The sequence below is a fragment of the Manacus candei genome, unplaced genomic scaffold, assembly GCF_025592945.1.
Source record: "Manacus candei isolate 608988 ecotype Guabito, Panama unplaced genomic scaffold, ASM2559294v1 h1tg000046l, whole genome shotgun sequence".
In the NCBI taxonomy this organism is placed as follows: Eukaryota; Metazoa; Chordata; class Aves; order Passeriformes; family Pipridae; genus Manacus; species Manacus candei.
In genome coordinates, this window is record NW_026138094.1 from 15,410,287 (window position 1) to 15,432,544 (window position 22,258).

At 43.7% G+C, this 22,258-nt stretch overlaps 1 protein-coding gene across 3 annotated transcripts in view; it reads left to right on the forward strand.

Annotated features, from left to right (window-relative positions):
- MAP2K5 (mitogen-activated protein kinase kinase 5) overlaps positions 1 to 22,258 on the forward strand; it is a 127,388-nt gene that overhangs the window by 34,423 nt on the left and 70,707 nt on the right. For all 3 annotated transcript variants that reach the window (XM_051796902.1, XM_051796901.1, XM_051796903.1), the window contains 5 exons: positions 7,387 to 7,426; positions 12,173 to 12,241; positions 12,341 to 12,422; positions 14,639 to 14,700; positions 20,667 to 20,715. In XM_051796902.1, coding sequence (XP_051652862.1) covers positions 7,387 to 7,426; positions 12,173 to 12,241; positions 12,341 to 12,422; positions 14,639 to 14,700; positions 20,667 to 20,715 — 302 coding nt within the window. The remainder of the gene's footprint in view (positions 1 to 7,386; positions 7,427 to 12,172; positions 12,242 to 12,340; positions 12,423 to 14,638; positions 14,701 to 20,666; positions 20,716 to 22,258) is intronic.

Sequence of the window (22,258 nt, forward strand, 5' to 3'; positions counted from 1 at the left end):
TGTCCTGCTGTTGGTGGCACCACCTGGAGCAGTCAGGGCTGAGCTGTCTCACCTTTGTTCCTGCCTGTTCAGGTCTCTTTAAGGAACAGGGAATGAACTGCAGTGAGATGAGTACAAGGAGAAAGGCTTGTAATCCAGGTTTCAAAGGTTAATCCTGAATGTTTGGCTGCAGGAACCAAGGAGGACTCATTTAAGAGGAAACAGATGGAAATAGTAGCAGGTTAGAGCATAAAGAGGTGAGGGATCACTGCTGGGCTCGGGCTTGAGTTCCAGCACCGCCTCATTCCCCCCGAGCTGGGTTAAGTGAGACATGTTGCTGCTCAACATTCTCTTTCTGCAGCCTCTAGTGCCAATTTTACGCTTTCTAAAAAGTTTAAAATTTAGCTACAAGTATTTGCTGGTTGTTTTCTACTTCAGCACCAAATCATTTTGCAATCAGTACTCAAGCATCTGCAATGGGGTTTCAGATGGAGGGGGAGATGGGCGTAGATCGTGCTCTGAACCAGCACAGCCCCCATAAAAGCTCCTTTTTACAACTGCTGTGCACTCTGGATTTCCTGGTTTAACAGCCAGAGAGTCAGGCTAATGTGTTTGCTATTGCAGGAGGCAACAACTGGCAAAGTGGTTATTTCCTAGAAACAATTTGAATCCGTGTCTTTAGATGGCCACGGGAGCACACGACACTTCTGGCGTTAGAGCCTGACCAGGAGCACGACAGACAGTGGCAATAGTGGGGAAAAAAGGGAAAAATGACCAGTAAAGCAAATGTGGGGGTGATTTCATTTGTGTCTGGGTTGCAGCTGGTGGCTGGCAGGCCGTGCTGCAGGGAGGGCTCTCGCAGTCCTGTTGCTCTCGCACGACACCGACACAACATTTTGCTCTCAGTTATTTCTCACAGGGCAGGAAAAATGTCCGGTTTGCCTCAGTCTGTGCCCTCACGCCTGAAGGGGCTGCTTTGCTGCAAGCACAACTCTTTCTGTTCTCTTCTGAGCTCAGATAAGCAGCTTAAAGCTTCTGTTTTTCTGTTAGGAAATGGTCTACCTTGGTCCCAGAGTGTTTGTGTTGTTCCGTGGCTGAGTGAGGAGGATGTCTGGAGGCTTTACAGTTACTCAGTGCAGTTCTGTGAGTAGCTGATACAAACATGAGGCAATGGGACAGTCTTTGCCATCTTTTTGGAGTGAAATGGTGTCCTGCTGTTTGTAACAAAGGTGTGCAATGAGTACACACCGAGGTGTGGAGCAGAAGGAAATGTAGCAGAGAAAATCAAAATATTCACTTCTCTTTTTACTTCGCGGCCTGAGTTTGCCACCTTTGGAGGTTCAGATGGACATGAGGAGAGTAAGATGCTGCAGCACTGGAACAGGGCATGGGAGAGGCAGGGAATGTCCATCCTGGGGCTGTCAGCACAGAGCTGGACAAAGCTGTGGCTGAGCTCATCCGCTCCTGCGGTCCCTGTTCAGGAGGGTCCCTGTTGGATTAGATGGTGAGGAACCATCATTTCATCTGCTAAAGCATCACCAAGAGCTTCTGTGAGCCAGTAGAGCTACAGCAGCTCTGGGTTTGTGGCATTCACAGAATGCTGGAATGGCTTGTGTGGGAAGGGAACTTTAAAGTCCATCTCATTCCATGGGCAGGGACACCTTCCACCAGCCCAAGCTGCTCCAAGCCCCGTCCAACCTGGCCTGGGACACTTCCAGGGATCCAGGGGCAGCCACAGCTTCTCTGAGCAACCTGTGCCAGGGCCTCCCTACCCTCCCAGCCAGGAATTCCTTCCCAATCTCCCATCTCTCCCTGCCCTCTTGCAGTGGGAAGCCATTCCCTGTGTCCTGTCACTCCATACCCTTTTCCAGAATCCCTCCTGACATCAGCCATGAGTTTCCTGGTCCCTGGGCTGGAGGGGGACGTTTCATCCCTGCTGCCTCCGTGCTGTCAGTCCATCATTTTGTCATATTTGCTGAGGTTGGTTATATTTCTAGGAAGGGAAGGGACTGACTCATTGGCATAGCACACAGGTCATGGCTTCCCCTTGAATCATTTAGTCTTGCCAAGGAATATCTTATTGATTAGAAATTGTTTCCCAGGCTATTGGGGGGAAAAAAATAGAAGGATATATCCTGGTGGCTGGAGTGAGCAGATGGGAAGCAGGATCCTGCTCCAGGCTCCTCCAGTGCTTTTCTGCATCAGCATGAGAGAATAATTTTCATGAATTTTGCTCTCTAGGTAGAGACTACATTTATTTTGAGTTTTAATAGAACAGTAAACTCAGTTTGTAGTAAAAAGTTATTGTGTATGATGGGAAAAGCTGTTGGAGGAACTCAGGGATCTTTGCATGCTCTGTGCTTGGGATGTGACCATTGTTAAGTCACTGAACTGTGGGCAAATGCTCTGCAGCTAAAAATTAGGAAACAACTAGAAAATTGCTGTTCCTCTTCAGTGTCTGTGTGTTGAACCTAAAGTCAGTTCTTTGCTTGCCCTGGAAGGGATGATCCCACAATCACAGCATCCTGGGCTTTGGGTAAAATTCCTCCCAGGGAGGGTACAGAATTGTTGAAAGAAGGAGAAATGTGTTGTTTGCCATCTAAGCTGTTTATGAAGAATCTTGTGCACGTTCTCTTTGGTTGGGTTTGTTTTCCTTCTTGAGCTGAGTGAGTAGAAACTCCTCACATTCAGTGCATGAAATTTTTAGCATTAAATATTAGGATGAGCTGGGGTTGAGGTTTGAGCCAAAGCATCTGACATTTCTCCTTGGTTTTCCTTACCTCAGGAAGAAAACAACGTGCCTTTCAATTCCCTTTTTCTTCCCTCTCTTTTTAAAAACAGAAGCCAGCTGCTTCTGATGCTTTCAGGTCTTAATTTGCTTTCCTGGAGAAACACATCTTATGTGAGGGGTGAGGGGAGTGATGCTGAGGAGTTGGCAGTTCCCCCAAAGCCCTATTCCAGTTTTCCCTGCTATTGATTTTGATTTTCTGGGACACAAGGGATGCACATTCCATACTCTGCAGTCCATCACAAGTTTATCTGACTTAGCTGGAGGGCTTTGTTCAAGCAGGGCTTGCTCACACACTGTATTTCTTATTTATTCCCCAAAATAACCCAGTTTTTGGCCATACCACCTCTGAGGGACACTGCACTTTCAGAGGGGGGAAGACAAAGTTCTTGGCTCCTGTGTGTCCCTTCAGGGCTCTAAATGTCAAGATTAATAGTCAAGGTTAATAAAATATCTGCCACAACTGTGCCAGCCTTGCTTAGAAGCTACTCCTTGTCATGGAGGTGGGGGCTTGGAATCATCAGCTCCAGTGGGAATGGGGAGGAAGGGATTTCAATTTTTGCTCCTCAGTGGGAATGTTTCAGCCTGGCCTGGCCTCTCAGAGCATTAAAACAACCTCTGTGTGTTCACTGGGAGAACTTCCCACAGGGAGATGCTTCCTGGAATGTTCCAGGCCGGGTTGGATGGGACTTGGAGCAACCTGGACTAGTGAAAGGTGTCCCTACCTGTGGCAGGCGATGGGATGGGATGAGCTTTAAGGTTCTTTCCCACCCAGACCATTCCAGGATTCCCTGTTGGCCGCTACCTCCATCTCCTGGGCCAGGAGGGGGGAGGAAAACCCCCCTAAAACTCAACTTCTCCCTATTTTCTGGCCTTTTTTCTCCTCTCTTTCCCTCTTTTTTTTGAAACTCATGCACTGCTCTCTACCACACTGCCTCTGCTGGTGGAATGTGTTTGTTTTCCTGAGGAGGTTTGAAAGTTACTGCTTTCTTTCCTCCATTCTCCCTGAAAATTTCTTCCTTCTTTTATGAAACCTGTAAAAAATTTTGTTGGGGGAGTTACTGGTCTGAGTTATTAAAACTTGGTTTTAATTAAACAACAGTTCCTGTTCGCTTTGAAGCTCTCACTGCTGATCAGTTAAAGATATATATTTATATCTATATCTCTGTCTTTATATGTGGATTTTATCTATAACTTTTTGCACTATCCACTCTTTTTAGAGATACCCTTTTTGCAGTCAGACTTTGGTGAATTTGAAAAGAATTCATTGTCTTGTAAGGTCGGGATCCCAAAAGGGATCCCTGAGCTTTGCCCTTTTTTTAATGGCTTTCATCATTATCCTAAGCCTCAATAGCTAAGAACTACCTCTTTTTAAATAAAATAGAAATTTAAGAAATAGTTCAGTGCAGAGTATTGGAGTTACAGTTTCTTCATGTGCAGAAATTTGGCACCAACTGAATTTCCTGTTGCTGTCGTGTTTATTTTTCTACTATTTTAATAAATGCAGGGTCATTTTTTTAAAATATATATTTAAATAATTTTTATTATCGGAGGAAGTTGTCATGGTGATTATTGGTCTCATAAAATTTCTATAAATCTGCATTTAAAATAATAAACCATCAAATTTCTGATAGATACAATCCCCCAACTAACCCGAGTGGGATTGGGATCGGGCTCTGCATAAGAATATATTCCTTTATTTGTCCCAAGGTTTGTTTGGAGCTTCCTCTCTGGAGAGTAAAATGAACACTCCATGCCGTGGTGTTTGTATAATTCCTGCAAAACTGAAGTGGCTTTTCTATATTTTTAATATTTGGCACTGGCATCAAGTGTTCAAAATTGCTTTTTAATCCTCTGATTGCAGAATTTGGCTCTCTCTGATGCGTCTCCGATTTCTCCTTAACAACAAATGATTTATAGCCACCCCTTCTCAATCATCTCTTACAGCTTTTTACTGTAATAGATGAGATTTTTAAGCAAACCAAAACCCAACCCCAACAAACAAAAGAGCAGGAAAATTAATTTGTTTCCTCAGAGCTGAGTTTTTTTTTTCCGAGGGATAAAATTTTGCAAACACCCAAACGATGTTTTCCTTGAATGTTTCTCATTTCCGTGCATTTCATTTCTGCTCTTTATGTTTGTTTTTAAGCAGCTCTGCAGCTATTTAGCAACTGTTTTCTCTCCTCTTTAACATCGACTTGTCTTCACTGAAACTCATCCCCAGCAAGAGTTGTTATTGTAGTTGTTTTTTAGGCATTTTTTTTGCCCCTCCTGGAAGATTTTTAAGTGTGTTCACTGAAATGTTCCAAGTTTCTGAGGAACCTCTTTTGAATTTTGCCTTTTTTCTTATTATTATTCTACAGTGATGAGTTTGTTCAGTTACTTTTTTGGAGGTGGCACCGAAATCTGGGGGAGCTGACCCTTGAGATGAGACTTTTAGAATGAAATATTGGTTTAATCTCCTCATAGACATTCATAAATTTGCTAATGGGTGTGGTAGGCAGCAAAATGTTGTTTTTCTCCATGCTGTGCACGTTATTCCATGGGATTTTTTTTTTTAGTGCATCCTTCAAAAGCTGCATGAAAGGCACTAAATCTTCAGGCTTTGGCTGTAACCACAATGGATCAACTGTAACCAAAATGATCCATTCCAACTTCCAGTTCTACCTGATATCCAACAAAACCCCCTTTTCCCTCCCCACTCAGTGGAACAGGTAATTACTGTAGCAACCAGAGCCTAATTTGAAGGGTTAGTTGTTAATTAAAACACTGCAGAGGTGTAGGGTTGTCTTTTGGTGTAACCAAAGCTCCCATTCAAAGTTCATTAATCACTTTGCAGTTATTGTGCTGGGGAAGGTCAGGACAGTCGAGCTGCCTGCAGTAAACAAATTCCTGGCCTTGCAGAGCCACCCATGGGCCCGCTGTCCCTTTGTGCTCCAATTCCCAGCCATAATTAAATGTTAAATTGGTGCTGTCAGTGCTCTGTAAACCAAACCAGGGGCCTGCCCTCTGCTGGAAACTCAACCCAAACTTCCACGGATGAATTAGCGTGCATCATAATTAAATCATCGACTCTTCCCTTTTAATTCACTTGGAAACAGGAGATCTCTTCCCATGGAAAAAGGCTCAGCTTTCCTGACAGCCTAATTAAGTTGCCAGCCTGGCCTGGGTGGGCCCTGCTCAGCCAACAGACGTCGAGCATCTCCTCTCAACCTGCTCTCCTCAGTCCTGCTCCTCTCAAGCCCACAATGTTTTGCCACTCTTGATTCCTCCCTAGTTACAGCAAGTTCATGGATTCATGGATTATTCATCCGGCTCCTGCTCTGTCAGAGCTCCCACAGATGATCCTCCTTCCTGTGCTGATGTTAAATCACATTGATTATTTTTGTTGTTGTTGTTGTTCCTAAAAGCTGATGATGCCACATAAATGTTCTTCCAGGAGTTATTCAATTAAGGTGAAGTTTTTAGAAACTTCTGAGCTATTAACAGGAGTTATAGAAGAGCTCAGGGTTATAAATAAGATTAAACAACAACTTCGCCCTGTCTGGGTGTGATTTTTTGCATGAAAAAACCCAACCATTAAAGCTTTTCTTCTTCAGTAATAATTGCTAGAGGTAGAGAGTGGTAAAATATTATAATTCTTTAAAGTTAGTGCCACATATATGACATTATTGAGTGTGGTGCCATAAATCAGTGTGAGACAGTAAAACTAGTGAAGAGGAAAACCTTTAATGGTTTTGTTTTTATGCAAAATTACATTGGATTTTGAATAGGTTTTGTGTTTTTTTTCACCTACCTTTATTTTCTTACATGTTCATGAGTAGGAGTAGGCAGGTCATTGTTAAATAGCCAATTATAAATGTTTGTCCACAGGAAATGAAGAAAAACTGCTGTTGAAATACTCTGGAAAATTATTTTGGGTACATGTGAACATGAACAATAATTCTTTTTAACTTTATATGCCAACACTGATCTTAAATAGCAACACAGGAATTTAATTTTGCTGATATTTTCTGGGGATCTTTAGGTTATAATAAAGAATTGATCATAACCTCTTTTAAATCATTTTAATATTTATATCTGAGTGTCTCACTGTCTTCCCACTGAAAACACCCACAGGACTGGCAGATTTGGGAGCTAAACCTTATTTTCCATGAAAATTCTGAATAGTGGTTGTTTCCTAATTGATTTCATTGAAAGGAAATGGGAAAGGGGGTAAATTCAAGGCTGGACTCAAAGATTTAAGGTTGAACTTGATGATCTTGGAGGTCTTTTCTGACCTGAATGATCCTGTGATTCTGTTAAATTCCCATTTAAAGTTTGATATTCTTCTGTATCAAAATCTTCACTGTGTTTATTTTACATCAAACAGGCAGATACAAACCCTGATAAATATTTAATCGTAAATACATCCTTTTGGTCGCTTGTTTTCACCAGTTTTCCTTGAGAAATGCTGTCTAAAATTGGCTTCACAGAAAACATCTGAGCTCCAAGTCATTTTTCTGGGAAATCAAGTTGCACAAATGCATAGAGGGAATTGTATGTGACCTAAAAATATTTAATTTTATTTAATTTGTTGAATTATTTAAAATTAATTTCATTTTTTCCCCCTCACACAGGGCATACCATGTCCGTAGTGGAAAAATACTGGCAGTAAAGGTAAGAGATTCCAGTAATTTTCTTTCCAATCTTTCCTGACCTTGATTTCCTTCCCTTCCTTCTGATGGTTGGATCTCTGTTTGCTTAATTGCATTAAAATCCATGTTGTTTGTGCAGGAAACCCTCCATTTTAGTCATTCCAAATGAGCACAGATTCCCAAAAATCCAGAGTTTTTTCCCCCAGGGAAAAGCTCTTCCTGGACCTGGGCTTGTGTGAGGAAGCTGCTTTTCCCTGGTCCCTTCTCCACTGCTTCCTCAAATGAGCTTTTCCACGCTTGGGGATGCCCTGGGAACCTGCCTGGAGAGGAGGTGGAGCACCAGGAAATCCAGGGAATTCACTCAGGCAGGAGGATCAGCGAGTTCACCCTTTGCAAGGTTAATTGAAATCACCTCCCTGTGGCAAAAAAAAACCCTTTTTTCAGCAATTTCACCTCCTTTTTCCCTTCGAGTCCATGGGTTTGGTTATTCCTGGTGGATAATGAGCATCCTGGAGATTTGGGAAACTGGGTTTTCTTGTAGGTTCTGCTCGTGCTGGGCCTGTCACTGTCAGTTATGTTTTATTTGGGGTAATTTCAAAGAGATATTAAATCAATATGTGTGGTATAAATAGATATATTACACATTTACATAATATATATGTTATAAATATAACAAATAATATATAACTTACATATATACATGTGTTATAAATATATATAGTTTAAAATAAGGTGCTCATGAGCTGGAGGGAAACCTGCTCTGATGGTGATTGTGTCAGGTTGCTATTGAAAAAATTACCCAAATGCTTCTTATTTATTTATTTGTTTGTTTGTTTGTTTGTTTGTTTATTTATTTGTATATTATATACATTTCTATATAATATATATTTTCATATAATTTACATTATATACAGTTTATATTGTATATAATTATAATTACATATAATCATATATCTATAATATATATTATAGATATAATATTTATAATTATATATCATTATATAAAGTAATTACTTAAATTACTTATGTCTTGGCTTAAGCAGTAGTAAAAGAGGATGATAATTCCAACATCTTGGAATGATCATCACAGTGGATCCAGTGTTTTGACAGAGGATTCCCAGGATAGGAACATCATTGGATGGGTCTGTTAAAGCAGAATTCTGCATTGTTGGGACTTGTTAAAATGATAATATAAGGGTTTGATAGGAGAAGCTAATATTCCAAAAACCTGTTGATTAAAATGCTTTCAGCAGGTGGATAATCTCACAAATAAAACAAACAGAATCCATCACATAACACCTCTGTTACGGGCCAAACTACATATTTTACGTGGAGGATTTAATGGCTTTTTCAAAGGTAACTTTCTCCCAATTAAAGGGCAAAATCCAGGTGAAAAATATGAGGGTGCTTTCCATCCCCCCACTGCTTTGAGCTCCCCCTGCTCTTAAGCTGGCATTTAAATGGACCATTTGATTAATCATTTGTGCACTGCCTGTAATACTCCCGAATTTCCTCGCAGTTGTACACACTGTAAAAGACAATTATGTCACCACAGATTAAAGGAGGGAATTAAAGCAGAATAGCAGCTTATTTTGACCTGTGATTTGGCTCTGGTTCCCTTCAGTGCAACGTGTGCCACTCCAGCAAATAGCTGAAGTCATCCCTGACAGCTCGTGATGAATTGCTGTATTTATACTGTATATTTTAATAGCCTCACGCTAATTTAAATTGAGCACTGGGTAAATTATAATTCAGTCACTTGGCTGCTTGTGTTTAACTCGACAGCTCGTCCTGATTTGTCCTGGAGGTGCAGTGGGGAGCAGAGGGAACGTGCTCAGGTGTCCCTCTGGGAGATTAACCCTTCTCACTGGGGGGGTGGGGGTCACCTGCACTCTGAGCGTGCAAAGGGACTTCAAAACTATGGTATTTGGGCAAAAAGCTGATGGGGAAGGTGGAGGTTGATGGGGGAGATGGAAGTTGAAGAGGGAGATGGAGGTTGAGGAGGGAGATGGAGGTTGAGAAGGGAGATGGAGGTTGAGAAGGGAGATGGAGGTTGAGAAGGGAGATGGAGGTTGAGAAGGGAGATGGAGGTTGAGGAGGGAGATGGAGGTTGAGGAGGAAGATGGAGGTTGAGGAGGAAGATGGAGGTTGAGGGAGATGGAGCTTGGTGAGGGAGATGGAGCTTGGTGAGGGAGATGGAGGTTGAGGAGGGAGATGGAGGTTGAGGAGGGAGATGGAGGTTGAGGGGGGAGATGGAGGTTGAGGAGGGAGATGGAGGTTGAGGGGGGAGATGGAGGCTGAGGGGGGAGATGGAGGTTGAGAAGGGAGATGGAGGTTGAGGAGGGAGATGGAGGTTGAGGGAGATGGAGCTTGGTGAGGGAGATGGAGGTTGAGGAGGGAGATGGAGGTTGAGGAGGGAGATGGAGGTTGATGGGGGAGATGGAGGTTGATGGGGGAGATGGAGGTTGATGGGGGAGATGGAGGTTGAGGAGGGAGATGGAGGTTGATGAGGGAGATGGAGGTTGAGGGGGGAGATGGAGGTTCATGAGGGAGATGGAGGTTGATGAGGGAGATGGAGGTTGAGGGGGGAGATGGAGATTGAGGAGGGAGATGGAGGTTGAGGAGGGAGATGGAGGTTGAGGAGGGAGATGGAGGTTGAGGAGGGAGATGGAGGTTGGTGAGGGAGATGGAGCTTGGTGAGGGAGATGGAGCTTGAGGAGGGAGATGGAGCTTGAGGAGGGAGATGGAGCTTGAGGAGGGAGATGGAGCTTGAGGAGGGTTTCTGGGACTCTATGAACTTGCAGCCAAATCCTTCTTCACAGCTTCTTCCTTGGCTTTCAGGATGTTTTTGGGTTGTTTTTTATGCTTTAACACTGTTCCAGCCCATGCTCAGGTATCCTTAAAAGTTGCTTCACCCATACAAAATAGGCTTGGAAATTTGACACACAGGGAGATGATAAATGCAGATTAAGGTGCTATATAGATAATTTTTCCTCTCTCTCTGCTGTAAATAACATAATGTTCCTCCAGCCTTGACATCAGGTGGTGTCACCCCAGGTGAAAGAAAACACTTCTGTGCAACATAAAGGGAGACTCTGACCCCTCCTAATTTATTTTGGGATGACACATCCTTGCCATTCCTCTGGATGTGCCCTACCTAGGGTGTCCTGACCACCTGGAAGTCGGGAAGCTCTGCTTTTCCAGGTTATCCTGCTTTTCCAGGTTATCCTCACTATTAGAATAGTGAGGATAATTGTAATTTTGTAATTAGAGTTAATGCAAATCAGCCCAGGAGCTTTCCTCGTGCCAGGGCCTGGCTGATGGGATGTCAGGGATATATTTGGTGCTGATCATGCCAAGCAGTCACTGCTGGGGTCAGGGAAGCCTTTGCTATGAACAAGTCAGAGAAATTTCTCACTGGGAGTAGAATTTAGTGAGATAGAACTTGAATTTTATACTGTTGACAAGGTGAAATTCTGGTGATATTCCATGAACAAAACTAATGGGATCCCAGCAAAATATTTTCAAGTTTTCCACGCTGGAAAAAATGTAAGTGAATATTGTTGGCAAATGATTATTGATCTGGACAAGTGTGTTAAAGGTTTCTTGGCAGCCCTGTATTACACTTACAATTTAGTTTAGTGACAGCTTTTAGAAATAACCCCAAAGCAAACTCTGCATAGAAGCAGGTTATTGGTTTTTCTTTCAGGCATATTTTGGTGCTGCAAAATGTGCTTGGAAATGGGCTCCCCAAGTTCTGTGTTGTCAGCAGAATATTCAGCCTGTGATGTCTGTGCTGCTAATTTCTGCCAATTGACTGAATTGTGCTTCCCTTTAGCTTAAAATATTAAACTGTGGAATATTGGGTGGGTGCAGCCTGAGCCTGGTTTAATTCACTGGGAGCCCAGTTTGGTTTGTAAAGTGGGGCTTAATAACTGAGTGTGCAATGAATTGTTTGTTAAATTGGACTTTCAGTGCCTTGTTGAGAGGGTCTGTCCTGAAAATCCTGAAAACTTGTAACTCCAGGCAGCTCAGCCCACTTGGACTCCAGTGCTTGGTGTTTTAGCCCTGGTTAGCAGTTAAATGGATGAGAGAGGAGGGCAGGGATGAAGGAAACAGGAGATAAACTTGACAGTGAACAGCTGGTTTGAGCTCTGGCTGCTCCAGGTCAGGTTGTTTTCCAAGGGCTGGAGCCTCTCTGGAGCCAGGCTGGGAGAGCTGGGAATGTTCACCTGGAGAAGAGAAGGATCCAGGGAGACCTGAAAGCCCCTTGCAGGGCCTAAAGGGGCTCCAGGAGAGCTGGAGAGGGACTGGGGACAAGGGATGGAGGGCCAGGACACAGGGAATGGCTTCCCACTGCCAGAGGGCAGGGATAGATGGGATATTGGGAAGGAATTCCTGGCTGGGAGGGTGGGGAGGGGCTGTGATGGAACTCCCAGAGAAGCTCTGGCTGCCCCTGGATCCCTGGAAGTGTCCAAGGCCAGGTTGGAGCAACCTGGGCTATGGGAAGGTGTCCCTGCCCATGGCAGGGGGTGGGATGGGATGAGCTTTAAGGTCTTTTCCCATCCAAACCATTCCAGGATTATCAGCCCCATCCTTTCATTTCCTTCCTTTGCTCCTTGCTCATTAAAATATTGTTTCCCCTATTCCCCTCTTTCCTTTTCTCACATCAGGAGAATTAATATGTGGATCTTCAGTTGATTATTTTGAATCATTCTTGTACTTTTTGTGTCAGCTCTGCTCATATCTATGTGTTCTTGTGTTTTAGGTCATCCCCTTAGATATAACACTGGAACTCCAGAAGCAGATCATGTCAGAGTTAGAAATTCTTTATAAGGTATGTATAAGTTTTTATAATTTTCATTGTTCCTTCTTTAATTTTCTTGCAGCAAATTTTCAAAGAGAACTTCTCTCTCTTTTTTCTTTCTTTTCCCAGTGTGACTCATCGTATATCATAGGATTTTATGGTGCTTTTTTTGTAGAAAACAGGATTTCATTGTGTACAGAGTTCATGGATGGTGAGTTGTGTATTCAGTTTGCTTCTGATTGCTAAGAATTTAAATGGGAAAATTATATAAAGATGTGCTTTTGTCGAATGGAGTGGTATGACTTGAAAATGTGAAGTATTAATAACTTTGCAGGGAGTTAAAAAACCAGAACAGGGATTGGGATCGTGCTGAATTCTCCATGAAATGCTGCATTTTCCCCGTGTGTAACTTCCCTCACTTTTATTGAAAATGTAAATAGAAGAGAAATAAATGCTGCCTTAATTTGTGGGTTGATATTGGAGCCTTCCTTCCAATCTGTCCTCGCTGGCAAAACAGCTGTTCCTCACTCCCAGGGTTTTGATAGCCAAAACAGATTTTCTTTTAAAGAAATCTATTAACCCAATGTCCTGTGTGTTTGCAGTGGAAATAGTCTCTTAATTGCAAGACAAGGAGTTATTTTCCAACACAGCTGTTTGCCAGCTCTGTGCTGACTTTCTTTCTGAGTCTTCTCCTGATTCCTCCCCACCTGAATCCTCAGACCATGGGCAACCCCACATCCCCACAGGCTGTTGTTGCAGAGGTGTAGCAGCACTTGGCTTGGAAATCTTGGGAATTCTTGGAGAAAAGGGCAGGGAAAATCCCCTGATAACAGCACTTTATAATCCTTGCTGGCCTGTGTGAATGGGTTCTGAGAGCAGCTCGTGGCAGATGCTGTCCCTGCGTGTCTCGTGCTCGAGAAGCCTCTTCACAGCTTAAAACTCTTCCCATCACAAGCAAAAGTCTGTTCCTCTCTCCAGGGTTTTCTTAGGAGCCAGCATTTTATGCCCTATCCAGGTTTTTCACAGAGGCTCCTCACTTAAGCTGGGTGTAGAGGAGTAAAGATCTCCCACGTGATTTCCTGCCACAAAGCCTTTCCCTCCCCAGGAAAAATTCCCAAAGCCAAATGAAACGTCACCAAACAGCTTCTTTCTTTCTGGATAAAACCTCTTAGGGTTTCATGGTGCATTTTGTTTTCTCCCTGTTCAAATGGCCTGTCATCACTGTTATTTCTCCCTTTTCACCCTCGCTGCCTCCAGCCCAGTGATTGCTGCACCCTGTTTCCAAGCCAGGACTGTTCTCTCAGACTTTCTGTCTTTGAAAAAAGTATTTTATTCAAAAAAATCCAAGCCCCCAAGTTAAATTCTTTGCTTGTTCTGCTGCTGGGTGACTATTTGCCCTTTCTCTGATCTTCCCTGCAGTTACACTCAGACTTACAAGGCTGTGTAAAGCAGTAGTTACACACAGTCAGGAAGCATCTGCTCGTGCCAAAATGAGCATCTGCCTGGAGTTTGTCCTTTCTTTCACTTCACAGAATATTCTGAGTTGGAAGGGACCCACAAGGATCCTTTAATTCAGATATCTGTTTAAACATTATGGACAGAACTGCTTGCAGGTCTGAATTCTTGCTTGAAAATATTTCAGCTTTTAGGGTCTGCATCCCTTATGGTGGTGCATAAATTCCTTGGAATTATCCTGGACATGACCTGCTCTGCCTCATGTTGTGCTCTCCTTCTGGCAGAAAGCCCCAGCAATCACTGAAAGGAAGAACAAAATCCAAATAAATGGACCTTGCCTTTTCTTTTCCCTTTCATTTTCTCCATGAATGTGTGATGCTGGAAGGACAAGTTATCCCAGATATCAGATTGTGTCCCATATTGGAATTTACTGGAGTTTAACTTGCTTGCCCTGAAGGTTCTTTCATTTTCAGACAACAACCAAACCCTCACTGGTTTGATATCCAGAGAAAACAGCTTTAATTATGTATATAATGATCATACTGGGTGTCATTAGCAGCAGGTTCTAGGGACACAAGGCTTGGGATACTCTGGAATTTGAGGTCGACTCTTGCTTTTGGGGCTGATTTTGTTCTTCCCAAGGAGTTTCTCCCAGCCTGGTGGTTTGGAGTTGTCCAGTTTTGATATTCTGACCTGTGATGGGAGATTTTCTAATCTTTTTTAACTTGTGTTTTGAGTATTAAAGCTGCAAGCAAAAATCACCAGGGGAGGGGGAAGAGCCCCCAGTGCTGTTTCTTGTGTTTATTCAGAGTTTGGGAGATTTTTGAGGTCACTTCTTTCTGACACAGTTATTGTTCTATCATTGATGGTGTTTTTTATTAATAACCAAGGCCTAGAAAACCCCTTGGGGCTTCAAATCTAGGGCAGTGTTTCATTCTGCATTACCTGAGCACGTGTTGTTTGTCCCTGCAGGGGGTTCTTTGGATGTTTATAGAAAAATTCCAGAGCACGTCCTGGGGAGAATAGCAGTGGCTGTAAGTACTTTTATTTCTTTTTACCTCTCAGTTCTTGGTTGTGCATTTCACTTATCCCTGATCTGAGTGCTCACCTGCCCTCCTTGGGACACTGAGGTCTCTCCAGGATCCGTGTCCTCGTGTCAAAGGGAAGGTCCTTCCTCTCTCCTGTGCAAGGGGACTTTGGGATTAAGGAAAACTTCCTTTTGAATGACCAACACATGGCTTGCTGGAGGTTCATGAGATAATTAGAGGGATGGAACACTTCTGCTGTGAGGAAAGGCTGAGAGAGCTGGGGGGGTTCACTTGGAGAAGAGAAGGCTCCAGGGAGAGCTGAGAGCCCCTTCCAGGGCCTAAAGGGGCTCCAGGAGAGCTGGAGAGGGACTGGGGACAAGGGATGGAGGGACAGGACACAGGGAATGGCTTCCCACTGCCAGAGGACAGGGTTAGATGGGATATTGGGAAAAAATCCTTCCCTGGGAGGGTGGGGAGGCCCTGGCACAGGTTGCCCAGAGAAGCTGTGGCTGCCCCTGGATCCCTGGAAGTGTCCAAGGCCAGGTTGGACAGGGCTTGGAGCAACCTGAGCTAGTGGGAGGTGTCCCTGCCCAGGGCAGGGGGTGGGATGAGATGATCTTAAAGGTCCCCTCCCATCCAAACCATTCCAAGATTCCATGATATTCTATATAAAAGAATCATATCTTTTATGATTCTTTTATAAGAATCATAAAAGATATGATTCTTCTTCAATTTATTGAAGTGGGATAAAAAAATTGGATTTGCTGGAAGTCTGTACTGACATTTCTTCCTATCAACCCTCCCAGGATGGAGCAGGGTCAGATAAAAAGGACAGTCCTCTTAATCACCTTAATTTACCTTTTAAGCCCTTCTGTTCTATGTGGTGCCTCCAACATTGGCCCAGGAGCCCTGATGGGGATCCTTTGTCTGCTGAGAGTGTCATTTCCATTCTGACTGTCCTTAATCTGTCCAAAGTGAGTCAGTTAGTTTGCCTTCCCAGGCTGGAGAGTTAAGTTGGTTCTTGTTACCAAAATGCAGTGGCAGAAGGTGTTTTCTGTGTTCTCCTGTGGCAGATGAGGAGGGTGAGGTTTTAGTTTAGGGACAGGCTGCTCTCCCACCCCTGTGCTGGGATGAAGAGCTAATAGGGGTCATCTTAGGGCTGATGATCCCAAACCTAAGTTTGGGATCCAAGAAGTCCCAGTCCCCAATATCTACTCAGTTTGGTCTCAAGGTGTTGGCAGTGGGATCCTTAAAGCAAACACCTGGTCAGCCCATCATTGTGGCTCAGCAGCTAAAAATTCACCAGCCATGACCAAAAACTCAAATTACAGAACAACAAAAAAAAATGAAAGAATTAAAAAAATCCATCATTTTGCAGAGCTGAACACGGAGTGAATGACCAATGTCTCAGTGGAGCTCTCAGGGGAGAGAGATACTGCTAAACAATTGCTAAATATAAGGAATACTTTGATAACTTAAGCAGTTTAAAGCATAACAAAGTTATTCTATCATGTGCCATTTAATTAAGTGCTGGGTTTTCACATTCATTATACATCAAGCTGACAATTTAAATCCTTTAATCCAACACAGGCAGCTATTTAGTCTCTGTTCATTGTAATTCACAGCTCTACTTCTGTCTTAATTTGTGTGGCCTGCCCAGGGTGATGAACATCCTCCTCTGATGCTGGTTCCTCTAAGTAGCTTCAAATCTGCTCATTATGTACCTGGCAGTTTCTTCTGGAATTTGAATGCTTTTCACCTCCAGTTCAGAGGGAAAGCATTTCATCTTTTCTCCCCCATGAGGGAGAAGCTGCTCACAGTGTCCTCATATCCCTGGTGCCAAGGACCAATGTGTAATTTTAAAGTTTAATAATACTGGGATGAGCCTTCAAGCATTCCTTCAGCTGCTTATTCCTTGTTTTCCTTCTTTCCCTTCATGTTGTGTGTTTAACACACCCACACCAACTCACGTTATCGTTTCCTTGCCTTTTTTTTGTCTCTCCTCTCCCCCATCCTCCCCATCCTTGGCATTCCACAGGTTTTCTCTTCCAGTTTTGCCCTTCTCCATATTGATACTGCTTCAACCCCATCTTTTATGTCTCCATATCTCTATTTTTCTGTTCACCTGCGGGGTCACCTCGTTACCAAAGTGGCAGTCAGTGAGTGTGACTCCCTGACACGGGCACTGAGCTGATATTTAACTTTTGCTGGTTATTTGATTTGCTGCTTTCCCCTGCCTGGTGAGGAGCAGGGGGGTCAGGGAAAGGGGGGAACAAAGGAGCAGGTGCTTCAGAGGAGGAACTCACCCCTTCCTCCTGCTTCCCAGAACAGAAGGTGTGCGCTGAGGCCGAACCAGCACTGGCAGCTCCTCTGCTCTGGTGCTGCTTGTCCCTCAGTTGGCACAGTGGAATTGTTGGAAGGAGGCAGCAAAAGCCTTTGTTTTCACTAGGATTTCTCCTTGAAGCCTTCCCAAACCTGCCTGTTGGTGGCTGATGTTTCAGCAGAGCCTTTTTTTTGTGGGTTGGGGCACCCTTTTGCCATAATCCCCCCTGAACAGCTTGGGAAGATTACCCAGAGCCTGGAGGATTTCTGGTCACTGCTGAGGAGGGGAGTGTCAAACAAAAGCTGGGTGGATTTTGTAGACAAAACCTGGACCTTCCAGAGTCTCTGTTTCCTTTGCAGTGTGTTTTCTCTTGCACCATGTACAGAGTCGTTTGTCTTTTATCCTCCCGAGACGTGTACAGTGCATTAATCTACTGAAGCTGCTTAATAATATGTGTGACCTGCACATCTGTTAATTGGGAAACCCTCTTGTTATGTTTGTAGAAGGTTTTTAAGTGGAACCATTTCCAGAGGAAGATGATGCAGGCCCATGTTGACATTTAGCAGCACCCCCAAGCTCCTCTCGCTCCCACCTGAGGATTGCAGGGTTTGGATGATCTCAGAGGGCTTTTCCAGCCTGATTGATTCTAAATGGGTGTGATGGGACTGGCTTTCTGGTGCACTCCCCTCTCAACCAGACTTTCTCATGGATGTGGAGCTGCTGGGGAGAGTCCAGAGGAGGACACAGAGCTGCTCCAAGGGCTGGAGCCCCTCTGCTCTGGAGCCAGGCTGGAAGAGCTGGGAATGTTCACCTGGAGAAGAGAAGGATCCAGGGAGACCTGAGAGCCCCTTCCAGGGCCTAAAGGAGCTCCAGGAGAGCTGGAGAGGGACTGGGGACAAGGGATGGAGGGCCAGGACACAGGGAATGGCTTCCCAGTGCCAGAGGGCAGGGATAGATGGGATATTGGGAGGGAGGTCATCCAGTTCCAAACTCCCTCCCACAGGCAGCGACACCTCCCACTAGCCCAGGTTGCTCCATCCTGGCCTTGGACACTTCCAGGGATCCAGGGATCCACAGCTTCTCTGGGCAACCTGTGCCAGGGCCTCCCCACCCTCCCAGCCAAGAATTCCTTTCCAATATCCCATCTCTCCCTGCCCTCTGGCAGTGGGAAGCCATTCCCTGTGTCCTGTCACTGCAGGCCCTTGGAAATCATCTCTCTCCATCTTTCTTGTAGCCCCTTCGGGTCCTGGAAGGCCACATTTAGGTCACCCTGAAGCTTCTCTTCTCCAGACTGAACAATCCCAACTCTCCCAGCCTTTCCTTTGGGAGGGGTGGAGGGATCTCTGACTTCATAACATCCATCCTGCTTTTTTATGTGTCTACAAGAAGGGGAACTCTCTCTCCTTCCTCGCGTTCTCAATTTGTGTGAAGGCCTGGCGGGTTTTCCAAAGGAAAACCTACCTTGGGAACCCCAAAGTGCTGTTGTGGTGGCTCCTGTCCTGGGGCTGTGTCCTGCTTTGGGGCTGGGGATGTAAAATCCCTTCTCCCTCCGCTTGCCACTTCACACATTTGTTTTCCCTTCCATTTGTGAGGCAGTGACATTGTGCTCTGTATTTTGAGTGCTAATGTTGATTGAAGTTCTCCCTGAAAGGATGTGCACTTGAACTGTCAGGAGAGGGAGTGATTGACAGCAGGTAGAAGTACTTTTTGTGTCAAGGCTTTGTCAAGTCATTGTTGTAAAACCTACTTTACTGAATACCAATAATTCCTGCCAGAGCTTCAATCAAAAGATTCTCTCTCCCAGCACCATTTTAGAATAATATTTAATACTTGAGAGTCCTTCCCTAATAGGCAAATGTAAGGGAAGTGAATAACTGTGTGTTACACGAGGTGAGTCCATTTGGGAGGCTCCTGGGAGGATATTTACAGCCCAGGATAAAGGGAAAAACTCCTTTTATTCCTTTATACTCTGATGCTGAGAGACTCTGAAGGGAGAGTTTGTTTAATGCCATGTCTTATCCAGCACATGTTCCAGAATAAAGATATTTAATAACTCACAGCTGTTGAATTTTTTTTCCATAGGGAATGTTTCCTTTTTTTTCTCTGTGATTACTTGCTTTAAAATAAATAATTTCCTAATGGTTTTAAAGCTTTTCAATAGTCTAAATAAATTTATAATAATCAAAGAGTATTCTGAAAATGACTTTGGCCATTGGAGGAAGCCTGAAATGTTGCATCTCCTTGATTTGTTTTTGCATCAATATTTTTAAGTTATTGTTGTTATTAATAATAATAATGTCAAAATGCTGGGTAAATAGAATTCCCACGTTTTGCTTGTCATAGAGTCATGGAATCCTAGAATCACTAAGGTTGGAAAAGACCTTTAAGACCAAGTCCAACCTTTTGGAAAGGCTTGAGGTGAACATGATCACACCTGTGGCCAGGAGATAGTTGGGTTTGGATGAGTTTAAGTGAGGAATTGCCACCTGGAGCAATTTCTTTGGGATCCACCATCATGATTTGCTTTACAAAAGAGATTCAGACCCCACTGAGGTCATTTTTAATTACAGAATGAATTTGAAAAGAGTTTCTAGTCCAATAGAAAGGCAGGGAATTACTGTGCTCTCTGCTTTCACTCTGTATCATATTTTTAGCACTTCTGCTTGATCACTGTAACACAAATAATTTCATTTTGGTCTACTCAGACAGTGAAAAAAAATGTAAAAAAACCTCACACAAATTTACCAGTGTCAAAAGTGGTTTGTGGTTCTGGAGGTGCACGAGGAGGGTCTCAGGGAAATGAGTTAAAAGTCACCTCAGAGATGGAAATGGGATAAAAAAGATTTTCTCTGTGAGAGGAGTTGACTGAGAAAGCAGGGGCGGGTTGGGGGAAGGAGAGCAGTGGCACAAATGTGTTTATTGAATGTTTTATTGAAAAAAACAGGTTTTTCAGTTTGTTTTTCCCAGTTTTGGTGGTGGAAGGAGGAAATTGTGGAATAGCAGGGCAAGGTCTGCCCCAGTTCTTATGTTTTAGGGCTCCCAGTTGTGTTTTTTGGGGTGATGGGAGAGAAGGAGGTTTGTGTTTGGTTCCAAGGTGAGAAATGTGAAGAATGAGACCATTTATACACAGTTCAAGAAGAAATATTCTGCATTTGCATCAAGTAATTGAAAGCATGGAGAGGAAAGGAAAAGGTACAGGATGCACCAAATAGAGGGAAAAGAAGAGAGGATGAAGTGCAAGAGGGAATTAGAGATTTTATTGTTTTCTGGCCTTTAGTTTCACTGAGTTGCTTCTGTTGCAGGCAGACAAATCATTACACCCTTTGTCTCTCATGATTTTGAACACCCCAGCAAAGACAGATGAATTCAAAATACATGGAATTGCCTGAAGGGATTCAGTATAAACTCAACTGACTTCAGTTTATGGATCCTGGGAAGAAGAATTTGGGTATTCTGAAAGAACCTGGGGTGGGTTTTTAGCAGGAGTTCACCTGGTCCTGGAATCCTTTGGAGGGGGTGTTTGGTGTCCCCTTTTCCTGGTCCTGCCTCTTTTCTTCACTACAAGTTGGGTCTCTCATTAGATGAGGTGTTGCAGTTTTTCTCACCAGGAATCTCTAATACTTGATTTTTTTTTTCCTTTTAACTTCAGGTTGTGAAAGGCCTGACCTATTTATGGAGTCTAAAGATTCTGCACAGGGGTGAGTAGCAGATGTTTTCTGTTTTTCAATGAAAAATAGTATTATAACATTACTATATAAAGTATAATAGCCATGCAAGATACCTTTTACAAATATATAAAAATATATAGAACTATATAGAAAATATATGATATTATTATAACAATAATAGTATTCATTTTAATAACATTTTCTGCAAAGACACTTGACCATATTAACATCTGGTTTGTAATGCAGAATGAATCTTAATCCTTAACCTCACACATTCCCTGGTAAAATATTTTTATTGTCCTTTTATTGCCCTCCCTCCTGTCCTACAAAGAAATAAGACTGAAGAGAGAAATGAATTTTATAGAGATTTAGAAACTTAGGGTTGCAAACAGTTACCCAGTGGAAAAATCAGATGTTTGACTAGTATTGAAAATAGAAGATAGATTTTCTTATGGACTTCAGGAATCTCATGTGACTGCCACAAGATCTCTTAAATTGTGACTCCCCTTGTCCCTCAGAATGATCATGAAGAGTTACAGGAATTTTAATTTTGCTTGGACATAAAACATTTTTGAGTTTTGCTGTTTATTCTTTTTCCTGAAGTTAATTTGGATTTTTTTTAAACTTCTCATTTATTTCTTACCTTTTAATGTTGTTACATTTTGGTAAAAATGTATCTAGTTTGATAAGTTAATTGGCATATACTAAAACTTCCAAAACCAATGTCAGTTCTGGAAAATTCTGACAGAACAGTGGGAGATGCTGTTTACAGAACAAAGGAGCCACTTCCCCCTGCTCCAACACCACCCCCCCAAAAAAAAGGAAGGAGAAACTCATTACATTTATAATGTTTCTAAAGTGTCTGAAAGTAACTGCTCTGGTTGCTAATGTTGTACCAATCCTGTTTAATTTAACCCATCTGCTCACTCAGCCCGGGTGCACAGTCGGGGGGTGCAGTAACTTGGGATTGAAGGAGGAGTGTGAGGGGAGACACGTAGGGAATGTTAAATTCCAGACCAGAGAGGTGAGAGCAGCCCTGCTGTGGGGTTTTGGAGGGGCTGGGAAGGTGATGGGCAGTGGCTGGGTCAGGTGTCCTGGTGTGAGCAGTGCAGGGAGTCAGAGAATCCTGGAATGGTTTGGGTTGGAAGAGACCTGGAAGTTCATCCCATTCCAACCCCCTGCCATGGGCAAGGACACCTCCCACTAGCCCAGGTGGCTCCAACCTGGCCTTGGACACTTCCAGGGATCCAGGGGCAGCCACAGCTTCTCTGGGCAACCTGTGCCAGGGCCTGCCCACCCTCCCAGGGTCAGGGCATGGCTGCAGTTCCTGCTTTGTGCTTCCCAGGGGATTGCTGGGAATTTGGGAGCACAGGCTGTGCTGGGTGGGAGAAGGAGAGCTGTGGCCGAAAGAGTGAGTAGAGAAAAACTGAGGACCTGGCTTTTATAAAGCTGTGAATCATTTAGGTTGGAAAGGCATTTGACATCCAGTCCAACCATTCCCCAGCATGGCCAAGGCCACCACTAACAATGTCCCAATGTCCCCAAGTGCCACATCCACAGGGCTTTCAAACCC